Genomic DNA, 23,191 nt, shown 5'->3' on the forward strand with positions numbered 1-23,191 from the left:
AGGACTAACGTGAAGGGTTTCATATGTTGATGTTTGTGTGTGGTGGATGGTGCCAGATCCACAAACAGCTGGTACGGATGACCTTGAAAGCGAAGATCCTGCTTGTCTAGCGCAGAGTGAAGGAGCGATTCTTTTGTACGGTAATAGGTGAAGTTATTATGATGTCCCTGGAAGGACCCTCAGACCTCCTCGGACCCAGAGCCCGATGAATGCGATCATACTCCAGATGGTCTTGCCGGATCCAACTCTTGAAAAAGTCGATGTGAGGTCAACGATGGCTTCGGGCAGGCCACGCAGGCGAAGATTTACCCCAACAGGACCTATTCTCAAAATCTTACAGACGCAAGAGAGCCGTCAAGCTCTCTTTTCAGGTCTGAAAGGTCCTGTTCATGATTTTCGATCACCGCAGCCGTGGCGTCCATCTTATCTTCAAGAACATCAGAACGGCTTCCCAATTCGTGAATTTCCTTGGTGAGATGAGTCGCTAGTCTGGAGGTGGCGATGTGAAGCTCCTGCTGCATGGTCTTAAACCTGGCCAGGAGGTCTGCGTCCCGCAAGGGGGACTGTGGGAGGTCTGCGGCCTGCAAGGAAGGCTGTGCTGTGGAGGTCTGCGGCCCGCAAGGGGGGCTGTGGGAGGTTGGTGTCCCGCAAAGGGGGCTGTTGGAGGTCTGCAGGGATGTCAGGCAGGCTCTCCAGGTCCAAGAGGGTGTTCGGGCAGCCCGAGGGTAGCGGCGGGGAAGTGGCCGGCGAGTAGGCCGCATCGCCGGACTGGCCTGGCAATCGAGCACTGGAGGCCGCGGATTTCTTCCCCTTACATGGCAAGGGGTCAGCGGAGAATGACGGCAAGGGTGGGGACAAAGCAGGCTCCCCAGGAGGCAAGGAAGGAGCTGATGTTCCTGGGGGTGGAGGAGCGGGATCAGCAGGCGGCCATCATCATGCGCTGCTCACGAGCGCCCCCACAAAAATATTTCAAACAAAATTCTACTAGTGGTATGGCCAGCTTAACTAAAAATGAGGGGTGAGAGAAATTGGTCTCAGGCATGGACTTCCCAGTTGATATGTATAACAGAAACTTCCGACTTATAGAGCACACTAGGTTTTCAAGGCTCCTGGGATGCTGTGTAGGACAAATACTGAACCCATATATCTGGAGGATAGTCTTTTCTTTTAAATGAGTTTAGTTCTGCTATATGTTACTAAGGCACAAATTCCCCCTTTGTTGCAATGTCAGGTTCTTGCAGTCTGGTGGTGAGATTGGCTGGGGATTCAGTTCAAAGCATCATTAATAACCTCTCATTGATGAAGTGATTGTCATTCATATGTCAGAGGAAAAAAAAATCTACATAATTTCCAAAGCTTTTAGAGCATATTTTCTCATTGTAATCAAGTATGCAGATAGGTTTATTTGTAATATGAAATCCAGTGGTATATAATTGTAATGCTTAATGTTATTAGAATACATTTGGTTCATTGGAACTAATTCAATTAGTTCTTTTCCTGTGAATGTACTTTTACAGAGTAAGAAGACTGGGCTCTGTATCGCTTTTCTCTAGTTACAGCACTATGACGGCAATAGGGATAAGTGTAAAAAAAAAAGTTGTCATAAAAATATAAATTTACATACCTAATACAATGGATAGATGCACGCGATTAACCTATTACACCGCACTCAGTGTACCTACACACCAGTAACATTTAAGAATAGTTTTAGGGGTGCTATTTAAAGTGGTTGGAAAAGCTGAAGGTTTTTCATCTTCATGCATTTTATGCATGAAGGTAAAAAAAAAAAAATCTGTGCGCTGTTCCCCCCACAGCCCCCCCGATTACTCAGCTTGGTCCCCTCTCGATTCAGTGCTGAGCACTGGAGCCTCGGCTGTCCCAGGTCTGTCTCTCCTCATTGGCTGAGAGAGAGCAGTGGGAGCCATTGGCTCCCACTGCTGTCAATCACAGCCAGTGAGCCAATGAGGAGAGAGCAGGGGTTGGGACCAAGCCGTGGCTCTATATAGAGTGGGACTTGGGAGCGAGCACACACCATAGTAATCGGCTCGCTGTTGAGGGCACTGGTCAAGGGACGGATGCCAGGAGCGCTGGTGGGGGATCGGAGAAGAACATGGTAAGGGTTGCTCTGCAAAATCATTGCACAGAGCAAGAAAGTATGACATGCTTGTTATTTAAATAAAAACAAGCCGGCAAAGCTGATCAGTGTATTCTGATGGCAGGGAAGTTTCCCCACTCTTAGAATACAATAGTTCAGCAGGGAAGATTCTATATGGATGGAGGAAACGAGACTGGTTTTTTTTTTGTTTTTTTTTGTTTTTTTCTCATTCAGCCCGCAAATCTGACTCATGTATGGGCTGCCTAACTCCATATAGACAATGTGAGGTTTCTACTGCAAGTTGCTTTATTACTTTTAGTCCTAGATTGTTAATTAAAGCCAGACTCTGGGAATTTTTTGTAATCTGTTCAAAGGTTCCTAGTTTATGCTGCAATTCTCACCTTTGGTTCAGAGGTGTCTGAACTAGGTATTTTTTGCTACAAGATGTGCCTAGTTTTTGGGTTGAATGAAGCCTAACATCATTCTACCCAGAAGATCGAGGGCAATACTGTAAGTTCTGGGTATTCTAGGTTCATTCATAGGGGGCATTACCAAAACACCCTTCAATTACAGTGTAATGGTACCGTGCAATGCCGGCCCTATGCCTGTGATTGAATAATTAAGGAGCATCAAAACTTAAGCAACACAGAAGAGCACTACTACGCAGGGTAGTGCATTGTGGTGTGTTGGGGTGCCATCCACAATTAAAACACATAACCTGTTACTGCAGTACTACTTTGTGAATATGGCCTAATGGCTGCAGCCTATTTGCAGCAGGTTTTTGTATGCTTGTCGTGTGACATGTGATGTCATCAGTCTCTCAGCTTGATGTCTCTGTCTGCTGCCTACTGAGATTTCAGTGCAGCGAGGGCACATGAAACAAGAAAGGAAACATTTTCTATGCTCTTTGTGTATGTTCAATTGTGGCTGTTCCAGAATAAATGTATACAGGTAATGTATGGAGTTTGTGGACCAGACAGTGTCACTAGCAATTCTTAAAGCTGAAGTCTGGAGTTGGAAAAAAAAATGCCCCTGTTTTTAATTATTTTTGTATTGCAAGGTCATCTTTAAAAAGGCCATAAACCAAAGCCTAATACAAGTGAACATTTCTGCAGAGACTTTAAGAAAAGCTGTGGAGAGATCCAATTAAGTGGTGACGAGCATTGTTTGCTAACCTACTTTCCACTTAATATGTTTGTAATATTACATAAAGAGCATGTACTTTGCTTAGGTTGGCATCATCAGGTGAGCTGTCCCACTGAGCATCATGCCTGCTAAAACGCATCCATAAATTTCAGGAAGCAGCTGCTAACTACCACAGCCAGTGAGTCGTTTTAATTGCCAGTTTTCTGCTGCCCAGGACTGTTCCAGCTTAGTGCCAGCCTGAGAATAAAGTTCATTTGACAACAAATTTATGATGTTGCGATGAGCATTTTAATGGTTATGCATATTTTGGTATTGACCTAATTTCCGACACCTGATACCAGCCTAGTTACACCTGAGAAATGTATGTGCATTCTGTTGAGTGAACTCAATCATTTTTGATAAAGAAATTGTGTAAACAGCGACTTATTTTTTACACCGGAGCAAGCAAAGAGCTAATAGATTGCACAAAACGAAAATGTTGAACTTTAGCTAACAGAACCCTGTTTGTATCTTGTGTTTTAATACATTTTATGGTGCTGTACATTTGGATTCCCTTTCTAAATTCAGTGCACTATAGTTTGTTACAGTGGGGCAAAAAAGTATTTAGTCAGCCACCAATTGCGCAAGTTCTCCCACTTAAAAAGATGTGAGAGGCCTGTAATTTGCATCATAGGTAGACCTCAACTATGAGAGACAAAATGAGAAAAAAAATCCAGACAATCACATTGGCTGATTTGGAAAGAATTTATTTGCAAATTATGGTGGAAAATAAGTATTTGGTCACCTACAAACAAACAAGATTTCTGGCTCACAGACCTGTACCTTCTTCTTTAAGAGGCTCCTCTGTCCTGCACTCATTACCTGTATTAATTGCACCTGTTTGAACTTGTTATCAGTATAAAAGACATCTGTCCACAACCTCAAACCGTCATACTCCAAACTCCACTATGGTGAAGACCAAAGAGCTGTCGAAGGACACCAGAAACAAAATTGTAGACCTGCACCAGGCAGGGAAGACTGAATCTGCAATAGGCAAGCAGCTTGGTGTGAACAAATAAACTGTGGGAGCAATAATTAGAAAATGGAAGACATACAAGACCACTGATAATCTCCCTCGATCTGGGGCTCCACGCAAGATCTCACCCCGTGGGGTCAAAATGATCACAAGAACGGTGAGCAAAAATCCCAGGACCACACGGGGGGACCTAGTGAATGACCTGCAGAGAGCTGGGACCAACGTAACAAAGGCTACCATCAGTAACACACTACGCTGCCATTTCTGAGGGGCAATCTGTACACCAACTGTGTACAAACCACTTCCAGGTTGCCATAATATATTACATTTTCAGGTCAAAAACAACTTTATTGAGATCAATACAAGGACAACATAGTACAGCTGTTAGATATAAGCCAATCTTGCATAACATAATGCGAATGAATATTACATAAAATTAGAGGTGTCAAGGGGAAGACATCCGTAAATGGGAAGAAAAGTTTTCAAGAAACATAATATTTTGCTGCTTACGGAAATGGCATGCGTGTAAACAAACCACTTACATGTATCAATTGTACATATAGTAATGTCCCCTGGGACTGCCAATGAGGAAAGTGCCACAGGGGAATAGCCCATGGATAGCAGGTCTATCAGCAATTACTGATGGCCCACAGAGTGGAGCATTCAGTAATTCACAGCATTAAATAACATGAATTTTGAAAACACTCGGGGAATCGCCTTAAACATGTGGCAGGTTGCGCTAACCATCTAGCCCAAATTTTGTTATTTCTTTATTGTAGCTCACTGGATACAGAGCAGGCTACAATCAGGACTATGTGGGTTATATGCCACCTTTAGGTGAATGGATACTGGCAGATCAATCAAACAGGAAGCCTTCCCCTATGTTACCCCTCCTACACAGGAGAGGAACATTATGTCTGTCTGGAACATGAAGGTCCAAGCATGGGATTGCCAGAGGGCTCTGTCCCCGGGGTATTGCAGAGTTCGAATTGGTGATTGATTGTTCAGAATCTAGAGAAAGGGAAATTTTTCCTTCCAGTGATATGGAAGATAGTAACTACCGATGCCAGTTTCTCTGGTTGGGGGCTGTTTTCGGAGGTGGCTACAGTTCAGAGGACCTTTTCTTCACAGGAGAGAATACCTCCCATCAGTGTCTGAACTTCAGGCAGTACACCTTGTTCTGGATTATTGGATAAACCAGTGGCACAGGTTTTGGTCAGGGTTCAGTCCCGACAATGCCACTGGTGTATATCAACCACCAGGATTGCACCAGCAGTCGTGCAGCTCAGAAAAAGGTGAACCACATTCTGTCTGGGGTATAACAGCATGTGCTGTCTCTGTCAGCAGTACATACTCCAGGTATAGAAAACTGGCAGGGTTTTTTTTTCCCCCCCAGTCATCTGCTGCTAAGATCGGCACAGTGGTCCCTGCATCTCGAGACACTCTCAGCAATCTGCGAGTGTTGGGGAAGTCTGGATGTGGATATGCTAGATTCCAGGTTCTACAACTAGTTGGACAGGCTTTGTCCAGGATGTGAGTCCCACAGGCAATAGGGGTAGATGCACTGGTAACACCTTAGGGACCAGTTCTCCCTAATCTAAGCCCCCCCCCAGGTAGTTCTTGGTACACCGATAGTGAATCTGGCAGTGGGTGCACCTTGGACACTTCAGGTCTAGCCAGACCTATTGTCTTGGGTCTTGTTTTCTCCACATTGTTGAGCGCCAGGAAGCCGACTTCAGGGAGCTTCCATTACAGGATGTGGAAATCTTATTTGCCTAGTTTGAAGGTAGGAAGTGGCACCTGCAGAAATATGCGATTGTGTGATTTTTGTCCTTTCTCCAATTGGGAAGGGAAATGAATTTGGCCTTAAGTACCATTTAAGGGTCAGATTTAGTCTCTAGCCATTTTTTCCAGAGACTGCATGTTTCTCACTCCTTGATTCATATGGTGTCCAGGGTGCAACGTGAATAGTCCAGCCTGTTAGGCCACCCTTGTGTCCTTAGAACTTGAACTTGGTTTTGACTGTCTTTTCAGAAGCCACATTTTAAACCAATTCAAGATACTCCATTAGTCCCTTGACTCGGAAGGTGGCTTCTTTGGTTACTATCACTTTGGCAAGAAGAGTGTCAGAGCTGGCGGCTCTTTCATGGCCTTCTTGGTCTTGCATCATGATAAGGCGATGTTGCGTCCTCATCCCTCTTTCTTGGCTGAAGTGGTTTTTAGTTTTAACTTGAATCCGGGCAGTGTCTTGCCTTTATGTTTTTCTAGTCCACTGTCAGCAGGGCAAAGATCACTGCATACTCTAGATGTAGTTCATGCAGTCAGGATTTACTTGTTTGTCGGTACAGGTCAGGAATCCTAGTTTGTGCTGCCAGAAGGGCCCAGGAAGGGCAGGCGGCATCAATGTCAACTATTTCACATTGGATCCACCAGTTAATCATTCAACCAGTAGTTTGAAGGACAAGGAACCACCATTTCGGGTGAGAACGCACTCTATCTGGAGTGTGGTGGCATCTTGGGCTATCTGTCATCAGGCATCAGTTGCTCAGGTTTGCAAGGCCGCTACATGGTCTTCGGTTCATACATTCAGAAAGTTTTACTGCATGGATGTCAGAGCTGCGGAGGATTCTGCCTTTGGCCGCAGTGTATTATGAATGGCTGAGTAGGTCCTTTGGAATTGATAGCGGTGGTTATTTTGGTGTCACCCACCCCTCAGATTTTTTATTTATTGCTTTGGGACATTCCACATAATCATGATTATAGCCTGCTCTGTGTCCTGTGATGTACAATAAAGGAAATTAGATTTTCTCTATATACTTGCCTGTAAAATCCATTTCTCGGAGTACATCACAGGACACAGAGGTCCCTCCCCTCTTTCTGCAATTTCATTGCTTGCTACAAAACTAAAGTACTTACTGTGTAGGAGCGGTTATATAGGGGAGGACTTTGTGCTTGATTGATCTGCCAGTGTGCATTCACCTATAGGTGGCATATAACCCACATAGTCATGATTATAGCCTGCTCTGTGTCCCATGATGTACTGCAAGAAATGGATTTTAAATATGTAGAAAAAATCCAATTATTTAGCAGGACACCCTTTTTATAAGTAAATTAAGTTTATATATGGGAGGGTGAGCTTCACCTCTAGGACCCATGATTGGAACGTAGGTGGGGGATTACTTGCATCCAGTTCCATGCAGTCACTTTGCTTGCATTGAAAATAGTTTTGTGAAAGAGAACCAAACAGCATGCATTTCACTTGCTAAAGGCAAAACTAAAGGCAGAAAGACCCACAAACAAAGAACAACCTGAAGACAGCTGCAGTTAGAGTCTGACAAAGCATCAGAAAGGAGGAAACCCAGTCTTTGGTAATGTCCATGAGTTCCAGATTTCAGGCAGTCCTTGCCAGCAAAGGATTCTCAACAAAATATTAAAAATGTACATTTTATTTATGATTATATTAAACTGTCAAATTACTTTTAGTCCCGTGAAAAAGGGGACATGGCTACTCGTAACAGCTGTAATTCTTAAACCCTTCCTCCAATTTGGATGTACATACCCTCAAATTAAACCTGAGAGTGCGCACTTTCAGCCCATATCCATTATATAACTATAGCTAGAATATGTTTTGGTAAAAACCTGTAAACAATTGTGCCTGTGTCCAAATATATATGGACCTAAGTGTGTGTGTTTTTAAACTGCAGTTACCCTTTAACGTTATTCATTTTGTAATATCTGTTACTTTTTCTATTACCCTTGCTATCAGCATTTTAGATGCGGTTGCTTATAAAGATAGCTTGGAATATCTGTTGAACTTGACCCATGATTTTAAAATAAGTGACTGCGGAGTGATATTTTTTTAAATTTTTGTGTCTATTGTTATTGCAGGATTGGTAAAGGGTTTCAAGGAGTGATGAAAAGATGGGGATTTAGCGGACAGCCAGCATCGCATGGACAAACAAAAACACACCGTAGACCTGGTGCTATTGCTGCTGGAGTGAGTAACAAATTAGCTTCTCCTTTTTATGTTTGATATTGAGAACAACGTATTATATACCAGGAGTGTTCAGCTGTGCTTTCTCTAGCCATGTAAAACTTAAAGTAGAACTATAGGAAAATCTTCTTTTCCATTTTGGGTAGATTAAGGGAAGGTCATAACCTTTTCAGTTTTTTTGCCATCTGTGTCCCATTGGGGGGGAATTCCTTTCACTTCTGGTCCCTTAGCCAAAACCGAAAGTTTTGTTTTCTTTTATCTGCGGAGCGTTTTGGAGCTTAGAGGTGCTGAAGGAGGCGGAGAGCTTTTGTACCAGCATACCCTCCTGGGTTTAAGGGAAAGTTGCAGTTTGACCTGAGTATTCAGGTCAAACCAGAAGGTAAGCGCAATAGTGTGTCGGAGGTGGATAAGCACTGAGGGGTGACACAGGAGCACCATATATATATTATTATTATTATACAGGATTTATATAGCGCCAACAGTTTGCGCAACGCTTTACAATATAAGGGAGACAGTACAATTACAATACATTTCAGTACAGAAGAAATGTGAGGGCCCTGCTCGTTGAGCTTACAATCTAAGACAGGGGGAGATGATACAAAAGGTGATAGCTGCGGGGGGATGATCTGGTGGAGGTGATTCAAGTACAGTTCTTAGGTGGAGGTGGGGTAGGCTTCCCTGAAGAAGTGCGTTTTCAAAGATTGCCTAAAGGCAGACTGGGTGGGGGCTGACCGGACATGCTGTGGTAGGGAGTTCCAGAGGATGGGAGAGGCTCTGGAGAAGTCCTGGAGGTGAGCATGGGAGGAGGTGATGAGGGAGCTAGAGAGGAAGATATCATGGGAGGAGCGGAGTGGGCGATTTGGCCGATATCTGTGGATGAGGTCAGTGATGTAGCTAGGGGCAGTGTTGTGGATGGCTTTGTAAGCTGTGGTTAGTATTTTGAATTTTATACGTTGGCTTATTGGAGGCCAGTGAAGGGATTGGCAGAGAGGGGCAGCAGACACTGATCGGTTGGTAAGGTGTATGAGTCTAGCAGTAGCATTCATAATAGACTGAAGGGGGGATAGCCTGTGTAACGGTAGACCAGTGAGGAGGGAGTTGCCGTAATCAAGGTGGGATATAACCAAGGCGTGAATAAGTTGTTTTGTGGTGTCATTGGTTAGGAAGGGGCAGATTTTGGAAATGTTCCTGAGGTTGAGGCGGCAATATACATGTATACGCGTAGTAGAGTGATCACACAAATTCACTTGGAGCACAGCGGTCTTAAAGGGACAGTTCACCAGTAATTTGATACCATAACATTGGGACACTTGCTTGATGGTATATGATGCACAGGAGGTATATCACCTAAGTACATGTGAAGATTTTGGAGTATTAAAGGGACAGTTCACCATGTATATGATTCATTTGGTATTTTAATACATTATTTTGCACTGGTGTATGCAGTTTATTTACATATATGTGTTGATATTTATTTGATGTAGCACATATTATTGTCACAAAGCACAATTGTATTCACATATGTACAGTGATTTATTTAGCACTTTATTTGAGTTTATAGTACTGCACTAAATTTATACAGTAGTTCAGCGGTTCATATCAGGTTTACACCAGGTTCAGGACAGGATTAGCTCTCAGGGTTATCCTGTTCACACATTGGCGGTTTAAAACGGTTCCCATAGAAGTCAATAGCATGTAATCCACACCTGAACCGGACCGCACTGCTCAGAAATCGGACAGGACTCTTTTTCAAACCGTACTCATAGAATTTGCACTGCCAGTGCACTAGACATATGTGAACATGCACTATAGGAAGCAATGTTTTTTTCACGTCATGCGGATTGGATGCAGTTCAAACCACATCCAGTACGCATATACTGTATGTGAACCGGGACTAAAAGATAATATAAAAAATGTATTTTAAAACTGTATCACAGTTAATTCTTTGCTAAGTCTCAAGAAGTTTAAATATTAATATCTTGAAATAGGATCCAGCGCGAGTGTTTCCAGGAACAAAAATGCCCGGGCCTTTGGGGAACTTCTACAGGACAGCTTATGCTCTTAAGGTTTGTTGGTTAATTTTATTTTTGAACGCTTTTTTTTTTTTCTGGGGAACCACATTTATACCTTGTTGGTATCAAAATGCTACTTATTTAATTAAGACTTAGTAATATTTTACAGCTCTTTATTGGAACGTTATTCTGTTCATTGGCACCTATCATGAGAAGCAGAATTTTTTGTTTTATGTTAAACTGTTTAACAGGTTTTTGTAAAATCTTGTCTATAAGCGTTCTTCATTCAGTAATCTAACTGTTCTACAGAAATCTGAAATTTGGTTCCTGTGGACAATGCATAAACACCAGTTTATCGTTGTCTGTCCCAGTATGGGGAGGAGGTTATTAATTTGGGTAGGTGATGCTGGATGGTGCAGGAACTCTAATACTTGTATATAATTCTGATTAGTAGAGGACTGGTATCATGTGCAAACTCTTTCAGTTGGCCATTAGGCTGGCAGCCTGAAAGACCTGATAGGAGGTCCAACAGTCCTCTGTTAAAGAAGTGTATGTGGCAGGCCTGCTGCTAATTATGAGGCAACAGCTACGCGGTGTACATTGTCTGTCCTAACAAATGAAAAAATGTCTCAAGGCTTGGGTGGTACATTGTATTTTAATGAACATTTAAACAAATGTGTCCCCAAGTTTGCACATTGCAAGCTATTTTGAGCAAACCAAGCTCCAGAAATAACTAGAGCGGTAATTATTTTATATTTTTAAAATTATTTTTTAGGTATGAATGGGAACATATGGTTTCTTAAATTTGATTGCAAAGGTAGAAATACATTATAGGGAAACCGTGAGATATGATGCCAAATTTTCTTAGAAATATATTTTGGGTTTACTGGCCATAGATAGATTGAAACTCAGCCAGTTCAGCAGGGATGAATTTCGATCAATGTACGGCCGTTCCTGCTCCACACAAGCTGATCAGGGATATTGAAAAACGTTTCTCAGTCAGTGGCTGCAGCTGCTGACTAGTGTGTTTTGACAGTGGAAGAGTCCCACTATCAGAATACAATGAAACAGCGGGTTGGATTCCTCTATCTTCCTTGGTTATGTGGACTGGGGAGCCCATTTGTTTGGGTGATTGCAAAAAGAATAGCGTAATCCATGGCCAGCCTTTTAGGCCCTGAATAGTGTGATCCCATTTTGTTCAGTCATGATGTCTGAGTCGATTTAATTCCCTTAATGTTACAATTATAAGAGACTGCTTCCTATTCTACTAATTTTCTAAATATTCATTGAATTGATGGATTTCCATTTGTTTCATATACATTTTCAAATGTCTTAACATCTGTGTTTTTTTATAGATACTGTATGGGAAATACATAAATGAATTTCAGTTTTGTTGCATATTTTAGATATTTTCCTTTGCAAATGTTACAAAATATTCTGAAAAAGTATTTATAACAGAGGATAAAAACAATAAGAATACACTTTTTGAAAGGGAAATGGTTTGGTCTCTAAACCTAAAGCTAGACCACCAAACTGATTGAATACTGCATTTTTAGTTATTTTTGTTATTTCAGTTTATATTTTTTTTTTAACTTCATATAAACTGTAGGCTAGTTATCTTGTATCTTCAGTAAATATATAAGGAACATTTCATGAACCTCATGAGATTGCTGTAGTACTAAAATAATTAGAGGATATACCCAGAAACGTATTGGGCCTGATTGGGTAATTAACAGACTTGGCATTTATACTTGATGAAAATGTTATTAGTAATTACTGTCATTAAGACTCTACTCCATATCTGCTGTTTCTTACATGCCTTTGCTGTTGGTTACTGTACTTAGCACATAGTCATTGTTCAATGTGTCACCTTTCTGTTTAGTAATGATATATATATATTCATAACAGGTGTGGAGAATAAATACAAAACACAACATCATTTATGTGAACGGCTCTATTCCTGGGCACAGCAACTGTTTAGTTAAGGTAAGCTTTCGTCCTTACCGGAATATGTTCAAGAAATTGTAATTTAGGCCCCTTTCACACGAAGGGTCTGATCAGGTCCACCTGTCAGTTATTCAGGTGGACCTGATTAGACAGTCCATTCACCCCTATTGACCAGTGGGTGTTAACAGAGTCCTTTTACATCTGCCGGTCTATAGAACAGAGCAGGCTCTGTCCGTATCCACTCTGCAGAAACTGAACAGACACGGACCTGTCACCCGCACTCTCGGCTTTAATAAGCGAACAGATTCCGCTCCTTTCTGAAAGGGTTCTTATGGTCCAGTTATGTAAAAATCCACTTTAGACATAACCATTATGTAATCTTATGTTATATATTTTTTAACATGTACATGTGTATATGATGAGGTTTGCTCTAGCGAAACCAGCAATTAGTGATTAAGTTAAGGGAAAATAATATGGAAGAATTGTCATACCAGTGTTTGAAGGCTACTGTACTTGTCACAAATATTTTCAGCTAGGGTTGTATCCGACACAGTGGTTCTGGTTCATGCAACTTTCTGGCTCTTCAGTTCACATCCTACCAGGGACAATTAACTCTGGGTGTTTCTCCATGCTCAAAGTTTCCCCTAGACCCCCAAAAACAGCCTGGCTTCTAACCAAATTGATCCTTGGTATGTGTGTACACTGAATAAAATGTCCTTTAGCCAGGGACTGATATGAATGGTACTTTGTAAAGCACTGCTTACTTTCGTAAAATACAGTAATACCTCGGTTTACAAATTTAATTCGTTCTGCAGGAGTTTTCGTATAGCGAAAAATTTGTAAACCGAATGCCGTTTCCCATGGAATGCATTGAAAACCAATTAATCCGTTCCGGAGATCAGAAAAAAGTAAACGCTACTAAAATACCGCACAAGTTATTTTATCAAGTCATGCGGTATTTTAGTAGTGACAACCATGTGTTAATGTTTCAGCTGTCAGCGGGGTTCTCCACTGACAGCTGAATGTAAAAGGATTGCTGGCAATTAACAAAAATAATTAAAATAAACGGCATGGGGTCCCCCATCCCATCCATACCAAGCCCTTCGGGGTCTGGTATGGATTTTAAGGGGAACTCCCACAGCAAAATTTTTTAAAAAATGCAGCCCGGCAAGTTAGGAAAGGAGGGGAGGATGAGCGAGTGCCCCCCCTCCTGAGCCATACCAGGCCACATGCCCTCAACATGGGGGGTGCTTTGGGGCAGAGGGGGCTCCCCCCCCTCAAAGCACCTTGTCCTCATGTAGATGGGAACAAGGGCCTCTTTCCCACAACCCTGGCCGGTGGTTGTGGGAGGTCTGTGAGCAGGGGGCTTATTGGAATCTGGAAGCCCCCTTTAACAAGGGGGCCCCCAAATCCCCCCCCCATGTGAATGAGTATGGGGTACATGGTACCCCATACTCATTCACAAAAAACAAGAAGTGTAGTTTGAAAAAAAAGACAGGACACCATCTTTGACAAGTCCTTTATTAAAAGAAAAAACTAAAAGAATGCCCCCCGCAGTAGATCTAACTTCAATCACGACGCCCGCTGTCACCCCGATAAAGAATTAAAAAAAAAAAAAAGCTCCGCTCCCGACGATGGCTTCCAGCCTTCTGTCTGCTCCAGTGGTTTGACAGTTCTTAAATATGTAACGGGCAAGGCACCCCGGGGACATCACCCGAGTGACCCCACCCCATGTGGCATCATGTGTCTCGGCCCCCCCCCTTTCCTGACCTGCCGGGCTGCATGCTCGGATAAGGGTCTGGTATGTATGAGAGGGAGGACCTTCACGCCATTTAATTTTTTTAAATTTTGGTGTGGGAGTTCCCCTCAAAATCCATACCAGACCTGAAGGGCTTGGTATGGATGGGAGGGGGACCCCACTCCAATTTTTTATTTATTATGGTGCCGGTTTTTAAATGTAATTCACATTTTTTTTTTTTCTTCACTACAGCTCAGAAATTTAGCTGTCTTTCCCCAGCTAAAAGAAAGAAAGTTTTTTATTTTAGTTTATTTCACCAAAAACAATGTTTCCTTTTAGTTTCTTAAAAGAAACAAAGTTTCCATTAACTGCAGGGAAAGCGACAGCTAATTCTGTGAGATATAGTGAAGAAAAAAAATATCTGGATCACAGGAGTGCAGAAATAAGTGCACTCTTGTGACCCAAAGAGAAGTATGGCAAAAAAAACTTTTTTTTTTTTTTTTTTTAAATAGATTTTTATTAGGATTTTAAGGCATTACAGTGGATAAGGTCTAACACTAGACCTTAAGAATCAAGGATAGACATTAACATGGTCCATATGTCATAAGTTTTGTTACAGAAACAAAGAAAATGGCAGTAACAAATCAAACGGTATAATCAGGTACATTGGTAAATACAGTACAGTAAGTTAAACAGAACTATCAGTCCAAGTTAGCCATGGCTTCCAATGTTGAAGAAATTTAGAGAACTTACTACTGCTTATGGCCAGAAGCTGTTCGTACTCAGTTTAATTTCAAAATCTGTATAAACTCAGAGGGATTGGGCGCTTGTGGGTTTTTCCAGTTTCTGGTTATTACAGTTCTAGCCGCTATTAAGATATGAGAAATCACTACATGTGAGAAGTGCGGTATGTCTGAGATTCCCAAATTTAGCAGAGCAAGAGCAGGATTAGATTCTATGATCAGTCCTATAACCTCTGATATAATTTGAAAAATATTTTTCCAAAAACTAGTAATATTTTTACAGTACCACATAATGTGTGAAAGTGTACCCACTGCTCCTCAATCTCTCCAACATAGGGGAGAGTGAAGTGCACTAAATTTGGAAATTCGATAAGGGGTATAGTACCAACGTGTAGTAATTTCAGGGGCATTTCCCAGTGGCCTATGCAGCTAGATGTTTTATATTGGGATCTAATGGCAGATTTCCATTTGTTCTCTGAGAATTTTTTCAACAGGTCAGATTCCCATTGGAGCATAGCTGGGTGTTTGACAAATTATAGTTTCTCATGTAGGCTAGTATAAAAAAAGGAAGTCGATTTAGTGGGGGTTCTGGTAGTCGTTAGTTTAGCCCAGGTCATATCAGAGATCCAGTTAATTTCAAAAGGTAGGTTGCGTAACGCATGTGCAATTTGATAATACTGGTAACTCTTTGTCTGATAGTCGAAATTCGGTCTTCACTGTTTGCCAAGACTTAATTTTGTTGGATAGATAGAGGTCAGATATTAGTCGAAGTCCTTTTTCTAGGTATGTCTGTGGTGTTAGATAAGGGATAAGAAGCTCCATGCTTTTCAAAGGGAAGGGTAATGAGGAGATATGAGCTTTAGTATGGGCGTTGGTCATCAGTGTTCTCCAGGCTATTAGAATGGATTGTATAGCGGAGGAAAGGTATTTTGTGTCCAAGGTTTCCAGGCGTCTATTAGTAAGACATGAGCCAGGTGGTGTCCTGGGACTAGCATAGATTCAAGTCCCACCCAAGGGGTGTCTGAGGTCTGGTGAAACCATTCTCTAATTTGATCTAGGCGAATGGCTGTAAAGTAGTCACCTAAATCAATGCAGCCTGCCCCGCCTGAGTTTCGGTGATAAAACTTCTCTTTTAAGCTGGCAATACACTGTGATGTAACACTGTAATGATCTTGCAGTAAAATATAAGGTACACTTATGTGCGGTCCCCACCCCCTGCTGTAAAAATGCTGTATTACAGTTATAAACAAAAAAAAAAAAAAAACACTGAGCAAAAATCCTTTAAAAAGACTTGCCTTACTCCCAGGCTTCTAGCAGGCTTGCCTAGATGAGGTGACATCAGTGGGAATTCTTGTGAAATTATGGAAAATATAAGGATCCCAGATCCCGGTGAGAATACTCTACCTTATAAAGAAGTCCTGCAAGAATTGCAATGCTGAACTTTCCCACAATCCCATTATGAGGTCCAATGATAAGAACCTGGAGTAAGCACACTATTTTGAACTGTTTTACTTCCCATGTCTTTTTATGTTTATTTTGATTTCCGTAATGCAGTGTTTTGTGAACAGGGGGTGTGGGCAGCCACATATGCAGACCTTGCATTTTGGTACAAGGGCCGCTTTAACTAGGTTCAGCTCAGCAAATCTCTTTCCCCACATGCGGTTTTGCTGAAGGGTAGTATCTTTGCCTTTTCAAGGACCTTATAAATGCTTACTGTTTGTATTCTGGGAACTGGATATACATATGGTATAGAAACCTGATCCCACTGGAAAAGAGAGAGGATAATATGGCCAGAAAATAGATGTAACTGTATTATATGTATTTTGTTTCTTAAGACTGGAAAATAACATCTGTGTTTAAACTAATTTGAATCTGTTTCTTGTCTGTTTGAAGATGATTGCAGTAGAGCAATAAAAAGTGGTAACCCATAGTAACAATTCAGTTTTTGTAGCAGGCACAAATAAAAATACATTTTAATAGACCACTGTGCTTCCAGATTTTTAATTTTAAAGTGTAACTAACCCCAGGACCCTGCATTTACTATATCCAGTCTTCCACAGTGCACAGAACATGGAAATGCAATTATTTTAGTAAATAGCTCATCAGCAGTATATAGCAGTCTTGTGACTTCTATCAGTGTCCTACTGAGCACTGGTTAAAGCTTGTAGGAGCAGTTTTCATTCTCCTCTGTATGTCTTATGAGGCTGCATGACCCCTGACCCTCTGTCTGGACAGTGCTGATTGGCCCTCTGCCGATCACATGCACCCTTCCCCCCAAAAAAAAACAAACCTCTCTTGCAGTACACACCAAACTTGGTGCATGTGCAGAGTGCCTTCTAGGGCTCTGTACTATCAGCAGATGGATTGGGGACTGTGGAAGAAGGGGAGGATCAGAGAACACAGGATCACACAGCCTTTTTACACAATTTGGAGGATTATCCCCTTAGATTCCACAAGAATAGATTCCAGAAGAGTATAACAAGAATGCTTTATTGCATATACAGACTGATTTTACTGTTGTGGGTTTAGCAACACGTTCAGTCTCTTACAACAGCAGCAAACCTTCAGAATAGTAGTCTCAGCATGGGCCACTTTAACTTTTTGAAACTCCAGTACTAAGATGTTTCTGCTGTTGATGCTACAGTCTATTTTGCCACCTCATTACACTGTTTTAAGATTTCACATTAAAGTAATTCTGAAGGAATTTTTATTTATTAAACATGTCATACATACATGCTCTGTTCAGTGGTTTTGTGCAGAGCAACCCTGATCCTCCTCTTCCGTGGTCCCCCGCTGGCGCTCCTGGCACTTCGAAAGCCTTTACTGTGGCTCCCCAAGGGGGTTGCTGGCTGCAGTGCTCTGAGCTGAGAGTGTGTCTCTGTCACACAGCCCAGTGCCAGCACTGATAGTCCCTCCCCTGTCCTGGACAGGAGAGGAGAGAGCTGGATCTGCTCCTCCTCCTTCTGTGTCTGCCTCAGAAAAGGGGATACATGGTGGAAAGTTTGAAGCCCAGATGCCGGATGATGAAAGGTGCTGTCTACCAATGCCTGAACCTCTATCCTGGGGTGAGTGAGCTCACCGTCCATCCACTGTGACTGAAGTCTTCCCCCCTCTCTACCTTCTCTCTCCTGCTTTTGAATGAGTATACTAGTGTAAGGGGGACTCAGATGTAAGAGGTACTCTGTGGACTCTGATGTAAGGGGGAACTCTGCAGACTCTGATGTAAGTGGGGGCTCTGGGAACCCTGATTAAAGGGGAGTGCTAGGAACTCTGATGTAAGTGGGGTCTCTGGTTACCAGAGACCCCCTTATATCAGAGTTCTCCTTTATACCATAGCCTGCAGTGTGTTCCTCCTTACATTACGTTCTCTTTATACATCAGAATTCTCAGTGTTCCCCCTTAAATCAGAGTCCCCAGAGTTCTCCCTTACAGTGTAAGAGAACTCTGCAAATTCAGATGTAAAGGGGAAACTGCGGATTAAGATGTAAACAGGGAATTCTATGGACTCTGATGTAAAATTGAATTCTTGTGATTAAATCCATATGATTAGAAATGTTATTTAATCACAAAATATATGTATAGTGTATACTACAAAAAAAAAATTTGCTGTGCACTACTAAAGTGTTTGGGTTCGGCTTGAAGAAAAAGTGGCAAGCCTACCCAAGATGGCAGGAAGGGAGCCCGCTGCAGAACATGTGAAAGGGTCCCACTACTGGACCGTAATAAAGGGTCCTGGCTTGGAGGGAAGGAGGGGGCGGGTTTAGGGAGGACCTTCATGGTTTCTTGCACCTGGGCTCTGAAGGTTTTAGTTATACCTCTGCTGTAGTGAGATGAATGACAATAGAGAGTTAGATGTTTATAATGTTGACACAATTACTGGATTACAGTGGTGCTGGGATGGTGGACAGGAGACTTTCTTTCTGCTAATACGTTGATCATTGTGTGAGAGTATAGAGTGCTTCCTGATTACTAGCCAGTAAGTGAGACATTGCTGCTAATGGTGGTTTTTGTTTACTTTTTGAGATTTGTTACAATGATCTTATGGTACAGATACTCTCATTAGCTCTGTTCTTTTTTGCCTGTGATTAGCTGTGTCCAATAATAGCAAGATCACAAGATTGTACATATGTAGGAGGGATTACAGGAGCTCAGTTCCCAGAGGATGGTATATGTATATAGGGCAGTCTGTGAGTGGTTTAAGAAGCTGGAGGAGATCATCAGCACAGAGATAGAAAAAAATGTGAAACCCGTATTTTATGGGAAAAATGGCAATTTTTCATGTTACTGTCCTTTAAAACTAGATAAGAAATAGCAGATAAAAAATAGACACATGTACGGTATTTTTTTTAAATGCAAGAAGTGCATGTACCTGATTTTGACGTTGTTTTAGCCTCTTGCAGTCTCTTGTACAGAAGCACCAAGTAGTCGTGATGTATTGCTAATGCACTTAAAAGGAATTGCTGATAGGAGGAGAGGGCAGAGTTGCAAAGATGAGCTCATCAGTCTGCTGTTTCTCCTTTCACAGTCCAGTCACAGGCTTAGCTTGGGTCAAGATCTGTGTAAACTGCAGCAGAGAAAATCCGAGCTTCGCCTATCCAAGACAAGACAGGTCTGTGTAAATATCAGAACTTAATGGACAGAAATACAAATTGTTTGGCAGGTAAAACTCCAGTTAGGGTTAGCTCTACTCCAATACCCGTAAACAACATCCTTATCTTAACAGATGTTGGCAACGTGAGTGTAGTTCTATCTGTATTCATTTTGTGAACAAATCATAATATATCTGGTAATAATCTTGTTCAATTAAGGGTGAGTGACAGTTCACATAAAAAGAATGTTAGATTTAGAATTATATAATCTCCATTACGCTGCTTTTGGATGTACAAAGATATTTGCAATCACGTGGTAGACAGAAAATGAGCAGCATTATTTATCTACTCATAATGTTGCTAATTTCCTGTCCTCCATATGGTCGCAAACATCCTTGCATATCCAAAAGTACAATGAGGATTATATTGTTCCAGAATCAGTGTTTTTATCTTAAGCATATAGCCACCCAATATAGATGGATCAAGATAACCCAGGTGTATCATGCTCTCTTGCTTCAAAATCCGTTTTCATTGTACGCTTATGCAGGCAATTCAGTGTACAAACACATTAGTATAACTAATGCATATTCGTGTGTGTATATGTATATATACACTGTGTGTGTGTGTATATATATATATATATATGTGTGTGTGTGTGTGTATATACACATACAGTATCTCCTATCTCACTGAAGTGAGTACAGCCCTCACATTTTTGTAAATATTTTATATCTTTTCATGTGATAACACTGAAGAAATGGCACTTTGCTACAACGTAAAGTAGTGAGTGTACAACTTGTATAACAGTGTAAATTTGCTGTCCCCTCAAAATAACTCAACACACAGACATTAGAGTCTAAACAGCTGGCAACAAAAGTGAGTACACCCCTAAGTGAAAATGTCCAAATTGGGCCCAATTAGCCATTTTCCCTCCCCAGTGTCATGTGACTCATTAGTGTTACAAGGTCTCCGGTGTGTGAATGGGGAGCAGGTGTGTTAAATTTGGTGTTATCGCTCTCACTCTCTCATACTGGTCACTGGAAGTTCAACATGGCAAAGAACTCTCTAAGGATCTGAAAAAAAGAATTGTTGCTCTACATAAAGATGGCTTAGACTATAAGAAGATTTCCAAGACCCTGAAACTGAGCTGCAACATGGTGGCCACGACCATACAACGGTTTAACAGAACAGGTTCCACTTAGAAAAGGCTTCGCCATGATCGACCAAAGATGTTGAGTGCACGTGCTCAGCGTCATGTTCAGAGGTTGTCTTTGGGAAATAGACGTATGAGTGCTGCCAGCATTGCTGCAGAGGTTGAAGGGGTGGGGGGTCAGCCTGTCAGTGCTCAGACCATACGCCGCACACTGCATCAAATTGGTCTGCATGGCTGTCATTCCAGAAGGAAGCCACTTCTAAAGATGATGCACAAGAAAGCCCGCAAACAGTTTGCTAAAGACAAGCAGACTAAGGACATGGATTACTGGAACTATGTCCTGTGGTCTGATGACACCAAGATAAACTTATTTGGTTCAGATGGTGTCAAGCGTGTGTTGCAGCAACCAGGTGAGGAGTACAAAGACAAGTGTGTCTTGCCTACAGTCAAGCATGGTGGGTGGGAGTGTCATGGTCTGGGGCTGCATGAGTGCTGCCAGCTCTGGGAAGCTGCAGTTCATTGAGGAAACCATGAATGCCAACGTATTGTGACATACTGAAGCAGAGCATGATCCTTTCCCTTCGGAGACTGGGCCGCAATGCAGTATTCCAACATGACAATGACCCCAAACACACCTCCAAGATGACCACTGCCTTGCTAAAGAAGCTGAGGGTAAAGGTGATGGACTGGCCAAGCATGTCTCCAGACCTAAACCCTATTGAGCATCTGTGTGGCATCCTCAAATGGAAGTTGTATTCAGCCCCCCTGAGTCCATACTTTGTAGAACCACCTTTTGCTGCAATTACAGCTGCAAGTCTTTTTGAGTATGTCTCTACCAGCTTTGCACATCCAGAGAGTGAAGTGTTTGCCCACTCATCTTTGCAAAATAATTCAAGCTCTGTCAGATTGGATAGAGAGTGTCTGTGAACAGCAATATTCAAGTCTTGAAACAGATTTTATTTGTATTTAGGTCTGGGCTTTGACAGGACCATTCTAACACATAAATATATGCTTTGATCTAAACCATTCCATTGTAGCTCTGGCTGTATGTTTAGGGTCGTTGTCCTGCTGGAAGGTGAACCTCCGCCCAGTCTCTAGTTTTTTTGCAGACTCTTAACAGGTTTTCTTCTAAGATTGCCTTGTATTTGGCTCCATCAATCTTTCCATCCGCTATGACCAGCTTCCATGTCCCTGCCGAAGAAAAGCATTCCCACAACATGATGTTGCCACCACCATGCTTCACGGTGGGGATGATGTGGTAGGGTGATTTGCAGTGTTAATTTTCCGCCACACAATTTTGGTCTCATCTGACTAGAGCACCTTCTTCCATGTTTGCGGTGTCCCCCACATGGCTTTGCAAACTGCAAACGGGACTTCTTATGGCTTTCTTTCAGCAATGTCCTTCTTCTTCCATGATGGCCAGATTTGTGGAGTACACAACTAATAGTTGTCCTGTGGACATATTCTCCCACCTGAGCTGTGGATCTCTGCAGCTTCTCCAGAGTTACCATGGGCCTCTTGGCTGCTTCTCTGATTAATGCTCTCCTTGCCCGTCCTGTCAGTTTAGTTGGACGACCATGTCTCAGTAGGTTTGCAATTGTGCCATACTCTTTCCATTTGTGGATGATGGATTGAATAGTGCTCTGTGAGATGTTCAAAGCTTGGGATATTTTTTTTTATAACCTAACCCTGCTTTAAACTTCTCCACAACTTTATCCTTGTCCTGTCCGGTGTGTTCATTGGCCTTCATGATGCTGTTTGTTCACTAATGTTCTCTTACAAACCTCTGAGTGCTTCACAGAACAGCTATATTTATATAGAGATTAAATTGCACACAGGTGAACTCTATTTACTAATTAGGTGACTTCTGAAGGCAATTGGTTCCACTAGATTTTAGTTAGGGGTATCAGAGTACACCCTGTTCCAAATTATTATGCAAGTGATATTTTTCTCATTTACCTAAATAATTGATGTAAATAACAGTCAGCATAATTCTCATGTTATCAACTATTAAGAGTACAATTCAAATTTTACTGAACAAACCTCCCGATAACAGTATTTTTTTTAAACATAAAAAACTTACAATGCACTGTTCCAAATTATTACGCACAGTAAGTTTCAAAACACTTTATAGGTTGTAAAGAACTGAAAATTTTCATTTGTTGTGTTTGCAGCATATTTACTGAAATCAAAAGCTATTTCAATCAAACTTTTAACAACATTTTAACTTTTTAAACATTTTAACAGGTCACGTTACATTTTAACATAGGACCCCTTATTTGATAGCAGCTTCACAAGTCTTGCATCCATTGAACCTGTGAGTTTTTGGACAGATTCTGCTTGAATTTGTTTGCAAAATGTCAGAATAGTCTCCCAGAGCTGTTGTTTGGATGTAAACTGCCTTCCACCATCATAGATCTTTTGCTTGAGGATGCTCCAAAGGTTCTCAATTGGATTGAGGTCAGGGGAGGATGGAGGCCACACCATGACTTTCTCTCCTTTTATCCCCAGAGCAGCCATTGATGCAGAGGTATTCTTTGCAGCATGAGATGGTGCATTGTCATACATGAAGATGATTTTATTACGGAAAGCATAGTTCTTCCTTCTGTACCAGGGAAGAAAGTGGTCAGTCGTAAACTCCACATACTTTGCAGAGGTCATCTTTACACCTTCGAGGACCCTAAAGTGGCTGACCAGCTCTGTTCCCATGATTCTGGCCCAAAACATGACTCCACCACCACCTTGCTGACATCGCAGCC

The 23,191-nt window shown here is 41.8% G+C and overlaps 1 protein-coding gene across 2 annotated transcripts in view; it reads left to right on the forward strand.

Moving 5' to 3' along the window:
- MRPL3 (mitochondrial ribosomal protein L3) overlaps positions 1–23,191 on the forward strand; it is a 139,779-nt gene that overhangs the window by 89,673 nt on the left and 26,915 nt on the right. For both annotated transcript variants that reach the window (XM_089652054.1, XM_089652055.1), the window contains exons 7-9: positions 8,145–8,253; positions 10,239–10,316; positions 12,171–12,248. In XM_089652054.1, the coding sequence (XP_089508180.1) occupies positions 8,145–8,253; positions 10,239–10,316; positions 12,171–12,248 (265 nt within the window). The remainder of the gene's footprint in view (positions 1–8,144; positions 8,254–10,238; positions 10,317–12,170; positions 12,249–23,191) is intronic.

Source organism: Staurois parvus, unplaced genomic scaffold, assembly GCF_062004578.1.
Source record: "Staurois parvus isolate SC_StPar_1 unplaced genomic scaffold, SC_StPar_1.0 ptg000670l, whole genome shotgun sequence".
Lineage (NCBI taxonomy): Eukaryota > Metazoa > Chordata > Amphibia > Anura > Ranidae > Staurois > Staurois parvus.